General features: G+C 46.2%; 1 protein-coding gene across 2 annotated transcripts; it reads right to left on the bottom strand.

Moving 5' to 3' along the window:
* Positions 1-2,455: 2,455 nt before the first annotated feature.
* Lipt2 (lipoyl(octanoyl) transferase 2) lies at positions 2,456-4,041 on the bottom strand. 2 transcript variants are annotated; one of them, XM_038314035.1, is made up of 3 exons: positions 3,552-4,041; positions 3,277-3,434; positions 2,987-3,121 (listed from the first exon to the last, which is right to left on the bottom strand). In XM_038314035.1, the coding sequence occupies exons 1-2, from the start codon at positions 4,015-4,017 to the stop codon at positions 3,286-3,288; spliced, it is 615 nt and encodes a 204-aa protein (XP_038169963.1). In that variant the 5' UTR covers positions 4,018-4,041; the 3' UTR covers positions 2,987-3,121; positions 3,277-3,285. The 2 variants fall into 2 exon arrangements, with proteins under 2 accessions (XP_038169962.1, XP_038169963.1); XM_038314034.1 differs by lacking the exon at positions 3,277-3,434 and having other exon boundaries at positions 2,456-3,121.
* Between the last annotated feature and the right edge of the window lie 7,973 nt (positions 4,042-12,014).

The raw sequence follows: 12,014 nt of genomic DNA, 5'->3' as shown, positions 1-12,014 counted from the left end.
CCTGGGTTCCCTAAGGGTGCCAGTGCTCTCAAAGCAAGGGGGATGAGAGACGGTTTATTCTAGAGCAAATATGATGCTATCCAATACCATTCATACAGTCTGTGGGGAATGGGGTTTTAAGTTAACACCTGTTTGCCATGAAGTTGTGTGTGGCTTTATCTACAAGTCATAGGTTGCTAGGTCCAACACAAACAGGCAAGGAATGGCTCTTTAGGGGGCTAAAGCTAACTCAAGACAAACTTCCATCGGGGTCTGGTCCTCCAACATTCCAACGTCTACACATCATTGATATTTAATTGGTTGTCCTGCCTTTGCAGTCACAGCTTCTTTCCAGGAGTTTTCGTCCACCAAGGCTTCGTGTTCTGCTCTGGTCCTATTCTGTGAGCCTTGCTGACACTCTCCTCTTAGACTGTTAAGATTCCAGAACCTTTTCTAATAACATCTCGCCTTGACTCACTCACAAAGAGTCCTCTTCCCCCGAGTGCCGAGATTAAATATGTATATACCACTGAGTCCAGATGTTTTGGGTTCGTTTTGCCTATGTTACAGTAGGTTCCTATACTTGCAGATAAAGTGCCCCAAGTATCATAAATGTATCACGGTAGTTGGGACAGATGAGTCTATGCTGTGTTAACTGACAACCTCCCCTTTAGGTGAACTGTCTGTGCTAGCATCAGATGAGACTCTGCTTATTGTGGTCCCCCGGAAGCAGGTGTCCTCTTTAATGTCAATGGGTCCTGTTCTGTATGGAAAGAGCCTTGAAGTCTGGCAGCAGCTACTCAGGGCTCCAGCTGGGAAGGGAGACGCTAACCATATTCATAGCTCACTTATTAGCACACATTACCTGGCTCTGCCCGACTCCGGGGTGTCAGGAAGTACATTCTTATCCTGTGTCCAGAGAGCAGGGAGCCAAAAACATGGGTGAGTATTAATAAGTATCATACACTACTTGCTGTAATCTATTCTGTACCAGACTCTGAGCTAGAGACCAGGGATAAATAAATCATGCTCCTCTTATTTTATTAAGCTTATTTATTTATTTATTGAGACAGGGTCTTACTCTGTAGACCAGGTTTAGCTTGAATTTATAGAGCTCTGCCTGCCTCTGCCTCCCAGTTGCTGGGAATAAAAGTATATTATATATGTATATATATATATATATCACATATTATATATATGATATGTCTAATAAGCTTTATATTTGACTAAAATAATTGTATCTCTTTATGGGTACAATGTGGTATTTATATATATATATATATACATATACATATATATATGTATATATGGCTTTGGAGCCTGTCCTGGATCTAGCTCTTGTAGACCAGGCTGGTCTCGAACTCACAGAGATCCGCCTGCCTCTGCCTCCCGAGTGCTGGGATTAAAGGCGTGCGCCACCACCGCCCGGCTGGCCAGGTGTTTTATTAACGCGACAGGAATGTAACTAGGACGCAAATATAAGCGAGACCACACAGCATTTGATTTTTCTGAATCTGATTTGTTTCACTCATGGATGTCCTCTAGATTCATCCAAACAAGGCTGAATAGCATTCCATTGCACACGCATCACGTAAACCTTCATCCGTTCATCAGCTGAGGTCACTCTGGGTGCCCCCATTTCCATGTCCTGGCTCTTGAGAATAACTGATGTGAGCGTGAGAGTGATCGTCTCTATGGCGTACTAATTTCATGTATTTGGCATACATACATGTGGTGACTTGAATCAGAAAAGTCACCTCTAGGCTCCTGTAGTCCCCAGTTAGTGTGCTGTGTGATGTTTTACTCTTGGGGGACCACCACCCAGCTCCCAAATAAATCACTCAGAGGCTTATTCTTTTTTGTTTTGTTTTTGTTTTTGTTTTTGGAGACAGGCTTTCTCTGCGGCTTTGGAGCCTGTCCTGGAACTAGCTCTTGTAGACCAGGCTGACCTCAAACTCACAGAGATCTGCCTGCCTCTGCCTCCCAAGTGCTGGGATTAAAGGCATGCGCCACCGCTGCCCAACCTATTCTTTTTTTTAAATCTATTTATTTTATGTGCACTTTATTTGGTGTGAAGATGTCAGATTCCCTGGAACTAGAGTTACAGACAGTTGTGAGCTGCTATGTGGGTGCTGGGAATTGAAGCTGAGTCCTCTGGAAGAGCAGCCAGTGTTCTTCTTAACCGCTGAGCCATCTCTCCAGGCCCCACAGTTCTGTTCTTAAAGACCCTGCTGCCATGAGGGGAAGTTATAGGACCTGGGGATAGTTTCCTTAAGAAAACCAATGGAGAGCAGAAGGTTAACAATCATGAGACTAGTTACTAAGAATTGGCTCTATGTTAATACTGTTGTCAGCTACTTTACCTGGCATTAAGCCATGTAACTCCTCTCATGCCTAGGGAGACAGTGTTTCATATTGTGAAAGTTCCAGGGCCTCTTAACCCATCTCTGCTGACCCCCAAACACAAACAGGTAAATTATCAAACCTGAGGGATTCAACCCCCAAAGGCAAAAATCTCATTTTATTTTTTGAAGAGGTTGTCCCCTTTATTGAAGACAGACAGATCCAGGTCTCTTGAGAATGAAATCCCATCACTGCACCTGGGCCACGGAGGAACTCAAAAGACCTATGGACCAAAATCGATGTTAGATACAGCACTGAGAAAGTAATTAAGAAACGACAGTTTATAACACTGGAGTGTCGCCAAGCCGAGAAACATGGAAGCATGTGACTTTTCATAATGTTTTCATCTCGATCCGTGAGATAGGTGGGGAGACCCATGAAGCAATAGCTCAGAGCTCAGGATCTGTCCTCGGTCATCGTCAGAAAATCACAGAGTAGTTCTAGAATGGGGTTCTGGGGACTCAAGTCAGACTAGGGCCGTTCTATCGCAGGACCACCATGAGTACCCATCAGCTGGGGCTGTCCTCAGAGATTAACGTGCACTTGAAAGTCTCCTGGAAGGCCACAAGGAAAGATGGCATTACTTCATCCACAGTGACAAGTCTCTGGAGCGCCTCACTCAGGGAAGTGACTCCTGTCCCAACAAGTCCACAGGGCACAATGTGCTCAAACCAAGTGAGGTCTGTAGAACAGTTCAGAGCCAGGCCGTGGGATGTGATGTGTCTTCCACAGCGGACTCCTGCAAGGCAAGCCAAAATGTCTTAGAATAGCTCTACTTCCCTTCCGTGGAGCCTCGGGATACCACTAGTGCATAAAAGGTAAGTGGGCTTGAAGCACAGACTGGGTAGGGAACTAATTCTATGAGGTGTGGGGGCGGGGGCTGTGGTTACACACCAGCCTTTCTTATTTTCGAGATTCCTTAATACAGGGACTACGTTGCTTTGGAAGTTTGACATTTGGCATTCTGTCCTCCCGTTGTGAGTCATAGGAAGTAACTTGGCAATTCATGCCTGGTGTTTCTCCATCCATGAGTGCTGAACTAGAGGACTCTCCTGTCTCGGAAAATTAAATATCCTTGAGGCAGGCAGGTCAGGGGTAGTCGGAGCCCAGAATTGCCCGGGGTTGGCCCTGTCCCCGGCTCCGCCCCGGTTCCGCCCCGGCTCGCTCACCGATAGCGCAGATCTTGCGCTCGCCCAGCCAGACACCGGTGTAGGGTGGCGGCCGCGCTCGGGCTCCCCGCAGCCCCCGGAGCTCGCACAGGCGCACGGCGCACGCCTCCAGCGCCGCCACGTGGGTGCGCAGGCGCAGGCCTAGGCGCCGCAGGTCCAGCACAGGGTGGCACAGCAGCTGCCCCGGGCCGTGGAAAGTAGCCAGGCCGCCGCGGCCGGTGGCGCGCACCTCGGCTCCCAAGGCCCTCAGCCGTGTAATCTCCTCGGGCGTCAGGCCTCCGCGTAGCCCGCCGGTGTACACGGGCCCCGCCGGCTCGCACACCAAGAGCGCGCCCGCCTGGGTCCCCGACGGGGCCCCCGGGCGAGGGTCAGCCTGCAGCCGCCGCAGCCACTGCTCCTGCAGCGCCAGCAGTTCGGAGTACTGAGCCCGCCCGAGCCACACCAGCCGGACCGCTGGCAGCTGCATTGCCAGGGCTGCAGCGTGCCGGAGCTCCGCCTTCTGTCGGGTCTCGGGGCGGGGACTCAGGGCCACGCCCATGAGCTGCGGTTCCGGTGTGGGTTCCCGTTCCCGCCTACTGACCGGCCTGACCCTCCCATTCGTTCCTATGATCAGTACGTGCTGCGATCTGCAGGACATAGACCCAAAAGCCTGACCCAGCAGTGTGCAGTGTGTGAGGAACGAAGATCCAGCTCTGGGAGCTGAGGTGTTCACAACTGACAAGCTATTATTAAAGCTGTATACTGTTGGAAGAAAAAGCAAGCAACAATAACATAAAAAACAACCAGAACTCAATGATATGCTGAGTTCCTCAAAAACTGAAAGGGAGATTAGTGTGCAAGGAGGTTTATTGTGGTTTGGCGTGGGACATAGGAGTTGCTTTAAGAGTCTGTAAAACAAGCTGAGGGGTGGTGGTGCACACTTCAGCGGATCTCAGAGTTCAAGGGTTCGAAGCCAGTCTGATCTACAGAGTGAGCTCCAAGACAGACAGGACTTTTAAAAAAAATCTGTAAGACGTGATGGAAGCAGGCAGAGGCTGTAGTTGACTCTGGCCGGACTCATTAGAATTATTCCATATTAAAGCAAGCAGGCAGAAATGGTGTCCTGCATTGATGAATCACAGAAACAAGCTACCCCAGGAAAGGCATTGTTGCCTTGTGGAGGTTCCTTCCATTATGGAGAGCTGATCTCTGAGGGGAACTCGGGTGAGTCACCAGCAACCTTTTCCCCAAAACTGAGGGAAGGACAGGGGCTGGAGGCTAGAACATCAAGATTAATTTGTGAACGACGCCAGCTGACCCAGAAACCCTTCCCCACCTGAGCTTCATACAACACCGCATGTGCCAGAAAAGCCCCCAGAACTACCATTTGGAGAGAGGTAGGTGTCATGTAAAAGTCCTATAAAGAATCCCGAGCCTCATTCTGTGAGACTTTTACTTAGCTCACTCGTGCACTCCCATTCTTAGGGAGTGTTTTTCTTTCCTTAATAACCAGTCTCTAGTTCTAATCCAGTCACGTGTCTCTGGTGCAAGCCTCTGACCTGGGACACAATACCTCTGTTCTGCTCTGGCCACTAAGCATATCTTCCCCCCCTTTTCTTTTTTTCTGTTTCAGATATTGGCCTAAAACCTAAGCCTGCTTTTCTGGCGCTCTTTACTTTCTCAGAAGTCTCCCATCTGTGCTGTGAAAGCGTCCACCTCCACCTCAAAAGCCGTGGCTTTGTCCCCTTTCTCCTCAGCCCCCTTGGCAACCAATGAGATTTTTCAGCCTGCTTGTCTGATTGTTTTTCTCCTAAGTTCTAATACAATTCTACTCAATTTGTTTTAAAATTATATTACTAAGAGACTAAGAATCCAAAAGAGGGAACCTGGATTCCTCTGATGACACCAAGAAAGGAGCCTGGAGCTAAGATGCCCGGTGAAGGGTGAGGGGCTGTTGTTGACAGGTGTTTTCGGGCTCTTGAAAAGCTTGCTATCTCAGGATGCTGGGCCTGATGGCTACAAGAGCTGTGGGCTGGGGGGGGGGGTAGAGAGAGAGAGAGAGAGAGAGAGAGAGAGAGAGAGAGAGAGAGAGAGCTTTGTCTGAACAACCCCGTACACTATGGGATATGTGTGGGGCTAAGGGTGAAGTCTCTCAAACATAAATATGAATCTTCATGTAACTGAGGAATAGTCCTGGTGTAACTACCTGGCAGGAATGAAAATATACTAAAGAGACACTTGTACCTTCCCTTCAGCTATTAGACTACTGCAAGAGTGGACCTCAAGAAATAGAATTTCTCAAGGAGTCTCCTGCTGGGTAAAGGAAAAGGCTGATGGGGGAGTTTGTCTCCCTACAAGAGATTCCACACAGTCTTTCTCCTGCATAATCTTGCAGGAGAGATTAGAGTCCAAGTAATGATGGGTGGACCACACCCTGCCCAGGACTGCCCTCTGTTTAAACCAAAACCTCATATCAGGACCTGAGGGATGGACTTGGGGATGTGGAGGCAGAGGGGGTCATTGGGCTTCTCTGTTCTTACTCATGTGACAGCGTTAAATCTCTTCTCTGCTCTTCACTTCTACACCGTCTGCTTAGCTGGCCTAGAGCACAGACGGCCAAGCCCAACTGATTAGAACTGTCAGGTCCCAGGCTTTGACTCTTGTTTGCTGTTGGTGGTGGTTTTGAGGGTTTTTGTTTTGTTTTGTTTTGTTTTGTTTTTTTTGAGGCAGGGTCTCGCTGTTTGCTCTGGCTGTCCTAGAACTCACTATGTAGACCAGGCTAGCCTCGAACTCACGGAGCTCCGCCTGCCTCTGACTCCCAAGTGCTGGGATAGATTTTGACTCTTAATATCTCCAGTAACACAGGGTGTGGATGAGGCAGGAAGTGAAAAGAGGAAGAACAGAATAAGAATAACATCCAGGACAAGGCTCAATGCCAAGAATTAACGAGGTGGACAGACTGGCATGGGCAAACATCTATAATAGGAGGTTTCAGAGCAGATGACAAGAGTTATTGTGAGTCATCAATGGTGGGGATGTGGTTTAGAAAATAAACATGACATTTAGATAGCCCCAGGGTCCGGGAGAAAAAGAGAAATTGGGAAATGGGATTGCATAAAGCCCTGTTCCGGAGCACCTAAATAGTTACATGTAGGGTGGGGAAAGCAATGGCAGTGATTTGGTTCCTGTAGAAGACAAAGCCAGAGGTTCTACCTACAACGTGTCCTGGTATGAAGTAGAATAAGCAGGAAAGCCAGAATCTGTGGGACAATCTTTTTGTATGCTGTAAAGAGTATCTCTGCCTAGGCTGCCTTCTGATTGGTTTAATAAAGACCTGAATGGCCAATAGCTAGGCAGGAGAGAACAGGCTGGACTTCCAGGGAGAGAAAGGAACTGGAGATAAATCCCAGTGCTCGAGAGACGCCAATGAGACACAGAATGAGTCCGACATACAGAATGGGGGGCGAGGTAAAAGCCACATGACAGAATGTAGATGAAAACAGTTAATTTGAGTTATAAGAGCTAGTTGGGAACAAGTCTAACCTAAAGTCCAAACTTTCATAATTAATAATAAAAGTCTCTGTGTCATTATTTGGTGGCTGGCGACCCCCAAGAGAAAGTCAACTTCATCTGTCACAGTGCTGCTTTGGGAAGTAAATTTGTGCTGTCAGGAGCAGATGTGGCTCACTGTCATGCAAAGTCTTATGCTATTAAAACATTTTAAATGCCATATTCTGTAGGTTTTGAAGTGTTTAAAGACCACCTATCTAAAATATATCTTTGTTTCATCTTGAAAACTTACCTAACATGACTATAAATTTGATTGTTAGAGATGACTATTAACCTGCATTTCTTTTTTATAAGATTTATTTATTTCTTCCATATACAACATTCTTATCTGCATGCATGCATGCCTGCACACCAGAAGAGGGCATCAGATCACACTATAGATGGTTGTGAGCCATCATGTGGTTGCTGGGAATTGAACTCAGGACCTCTGGAAGAACAGTCAGTGTTCTTAACCTCTGAGCCATCTCTCCAGCCCTAACCTGTATTTCTTTATTATCCTAAATAGATTTCAAGGATTAAAACTTTACACTATGTTTTAAATGAACTGCATAGGTACAATATCTTAAACAAGAATAGAAACATATATACAGTATAACAAAAATAACCTTAAATTTGTATCAATATATGTTGAATTATCTTGGGTTGAGAAATATCAGGCTAGCTACAAGGTAGACCAAGTATATTTTTCTTTATTATAAGAGGCAAACTCACAAAACAGGAATGAGAACTCCAAGCTTAGCTGTGTAGCAGGGGAACCACAGAGAGAGCGAACCCTGGGTACCCAAAAGGTCATGCCCCAACTTGGTCCCACCTCTTAAAGTTCATTGGCTGACAGAGATTCCTCATCAAATATACAAAAATCTATACCAGTGTAAAATATTTGAGAATACTAGTTGTTCAAAAGTAGATTCCACAATCCACCCTTTTATCCCATCATTTCTATACTATATCCTCCCTTTTTCTCTTCAGAAAGAGATCCCTGAATCTAATCTCCTTTTTCTCATTTTTTTTCTGACCATGACCTATAACACTTTGTAACCAACTCCCCTAAATGATGACAAATATCCATATCCCACCAAAAGACCAAAACTCACCCACCTCAACTCTTGGGAATGTGGGCATTGTGTTCTCTAGATTGCTTCCTGTTGTCTGGGGACACTGGTATCTTTAGGGAACTCTGAAAAAATTAGGGTAACGTTCTTGTCCTGGGAATGCTAGATGTTTTCTAGTCTCAGTATGATGGGAAAATATAAAGCTTATTGGAAGTCTGGCTGTAGTAGTCTGTGAGGCTGGCCCATCTCAACTATCAGCCTTGAAGCTGTTCTGGATGCAGAACTCTGAGGAAACTGCAGCAGAGGCACCCTGAGAGTTGGACCACCTGGGCCACCTGTTTTTATTGATGTCTGGCCCCCTAGTTCTGTCTTACAGTTATTTCAGGTTTGTGTCTGAAAGGAATGGAGTTGCTGAGTTCCTTTGTGCCTACTGAGCCCCAGCCTTTCCCTTCAGCATGTGGGTGGATCCACCCAATGAAATACTGCCCTGCCCCTCACTTCTCCATCCTGTAATAGGTGACAGGAATTCAAAATAAGATTTTGCTAGATATGATGGCTCATCCCTGTAATATTAGCAATTGGGAAATCTAGGTAGTAAAATCAGGAACTCAAAGTCAATTAGGGCTACATAGCTACATAATTAGTTTGATAAGGCTAGCCTGAACTACATGAAAACATGCTTCAAAAGAAGAAAGGAAGGGAGAGAGAGAGAGAGAGAGAGAGAGAGAGAGAGAGAGAGAGAGAGAGAGAGAGAGAGAGAACAAAAGAAAAACCCACAAAATAAAGTAAATGAAAGTGTGTTTTTGTCCTTGTCTTCAAGAAGCTGCCAATCTTGGGGCAGAGACAGACACGTCCACAGACAATGACAATGCACACAAAGACACAGAAGAAGGAGCCATGAACTTTGCCCTAAAGGATCAGGAAGCATCTTCAACAACAAGACAGATCTGTGAATATTACAGTCCCTGTCTCTCTGGCTAAGTCAGGTAGTTCATCAGTCTGTTGGGCTAGCGATAGACAGGAAAGAGGGAGAATATTCTGAGACAATGTCCACAGAAAGGTCTCTCTCAGGAGGCTGAAGGCCAAACTGGTGATGACCAAGAAACATTCCAGGCAGGGAAAAGAGCCTGTGTAAAGGGTTGGGGGCATTGATTGGCTGGAGAAATAAAGAGCAGGTGGATACTGCTATAAAAAGACCAGACCGAGGACAGCCCCAAAGGTCACTTACAGGCTAGGGGGTCTTGACTCTCGGAGCACCATGTACATGAAGCCATGCCTCCGTCTTAATTCAAACTATTCAATCCCTCCTCCCCAAGTCACTTTTGATCATGGTGTTTTATCACGGCAATGGAAACCCTGACTAAGACAATGTGGTAGTGATTTACACGGTGAAACAAAACTATAATTTATCATTTGTGTTTTTAATTTTCAAAAAATTTATTTCCGTGTATCCATATCATCGTGTGTTCTATAGTTTGCTACGGTGTATTTCCATAAATAACACTCGACTGTGGGACCACATTCTCCTCCTCTTCCTGCTTAGATTTCTCTCCCACTGGGTTCCAGGACCGTGGCCAAGAAGCGAGGTGAGGGAAGAATTGGCAGGGTGTTGGGAGCGGAAGTGATTAAATGTTGAAAGAGGGTCTGGTGGTTGTGAGGTCTGAGCCAGGATGGCCCACTGAGAAGGCCAGGCATGAGGAGCTGAGCTGCCTCCCGGTCTGGAAGGAAGAAGGATGTCCGGGGTCAGGGATGACACTAGTGTTTGGGGCCATGGGAGAGAAATGAGATATCTATATTAAGGAAGTAAGGTGGGTGGGCATTTCAGGATGTCCATTTTGGCCCATGTTGTAAAAACAAATACGTCTAGAAATAAATATATATGTAAATAAGTAAAAGGTCCCCCTCCCACAACTGCACTTTTCTGGTCTACTTTACTAAGGACAAAAGGAAGCCTTATAAGCTGAGAATGGAAACAAAGAGATTTTTAGATTCAGGCTGCTCTGGGAAAATTACAAATGAGGTCTGATGCTATCTTTGTTTCTTTTCAATATGAAAAATACCTTGCCCGACGTGGGCACCCTGCCACCATTGGGAGAACCGTGAGAATCCAGTTTGTTCTCAAAACAGTGCCACCAGGAGGTGAGGTCACAGGGAACATTGCTTTTCCCTGTGGCAGCGCTGACCAAAAACATCTAAATGAATAAGTAACAAACAGACAATGTGCTGGAAAAAATGGAAGTAGCCAGCACATAACTTCTGAGTTAATGCAATCATATCTGACCTGGGTGCCCTGAGGCAGGTGATTTTCCTTGTTTGCATCTCTGCTAGTTCAAGAACAAAGTAGGGAAGCTTTCGAGCCCTACAGGGGAGCTTTTATCACCCACGCAGAGCAAGTCTATGAGTTGCTCTTTCCAAGCTTTTGCAGGCACCAAACTGGGAGTTGGAGAAGGAAAGAAAACGCTAACCTGACTGGTGGAGCTTGATATTCTAGAGCTGAGCTCACTCACTCTTTATTCCTGAGCCTGTCCTGCATGGGGAAGGGAGGGTCTGGAGAGGAATAGACTCAGACCCTGCTTTCATGGAGCTTGCAGTCTAGGGTACCAGACAGGAAGTGAAACCATCTTGTCTAAGAACTGGGGGCTGAGTGTGTCATGTAAGATAAGGGTGCAAAGGAGGTTAAGACCTGATCAACTTGTGTGAGTCAAAAATGGTTTCCAGGAAAAAATCTCAAAGGGTAAGGAGAAGTTTGCCAGCGGATAGGGGAAACAGCAGTAATGCATATGTGGTTGCTTCTCTACAGCACCCTGGCCCTGTTTTATAGCTCTTCAGGGAAAGATAGCCCGGGTTTTGGAAATATTTAGAACAGAGTCTCTCAAGGCCTGGTTTATAGAAATTCCTGTAGGGGCCTGAACTTATCCAAAAAACGTTTTAACGTTCTATTCCATTTTGATAATAATGCCAACTGAAAGCTAACAAGCCATGGGGAAAATGCTCACCTACCCTGACACATTGATGTTACCGTCGTTTCTGTGGGCATTTTGGTGCCAGATAACAGATCATTTGGCGCCTTGTTAACTGGGACAGCATCAGGAGATGGGCATGAATGGTATGACGCTTCTTTGCCAAGTGAAAGTCAAACAGACATTGTGTGGTTAGAGGAAAAACATTTTCAGGGATCCGGCCAGAGAAGCATGGTGGGAGCTTCCTGCTCTACACAGCGCTAGGGGTCTGTAAACTTTGAAACACTCAGTCAAAGCAGTTTGTACTCAGAAAATTTTCTTTCAACAAAACAATGCCTTCTTTGCTTGAGTAATGGCTCAGTGGTAAAGAGCAAGGACTGCTCTAGCCAAAGACCCAAGCTCAGACTCCAGCACCCATGTTGGGCAAGCTCCTAACTGCCTGCTACTTCAGTTCCAGAGTATCTGCCCCATCTTCCAGCTCCCACAAGCACTGCATGCATATGCACAAAGCCATAAGTCTCTCTCCCTTATACATCAATTGAGAAATGAAAATAATATCTTTTTAGAACGATGCCTTTTGACTCATGGTACCAAAGATGTTTAAGTTATATAAGGTCAGTGACTTTATTTACTATTTGCCTTGCTGTGCAGATCACAAAGAATTTAGACTGCGCGCAATGAGCACAGGCGGACAGCTTAGCTCTGGTGAGGAGATCCTTAGTAAGAATGAGCGTGGCCTCCCGAACTACAGAAATCTATCAGCTTTGCAACTCGAGCCATTTTACCCAGGACACATCCACCAGGAGTGAGGACGTCTTGTCAGCTATCTAAGGAACAATCTAGTGTTCCCTGGCTATGAGCTCCCACCCAGGGAAGCCACCCACACCTTCTCCTTGGCTGGG

Source organism: Arvicola amphibius, chromosome 12 (assembly GCF_903992535.2).
Source record: "Arvicola amphibius chromosome 12, mArvAmp1.2, whole genome shotgun sequence".
Taxonomy (NCBI): domain Eukaryota; kingdom Metazoa; phylum Chordata; class Mammalia; order Rodentia; family Cricetidae; genus Arvicola; species Arvicola amphibius.
This window is presented reverse-complemented; position numbering and strand designations above follow the sequence as displayed.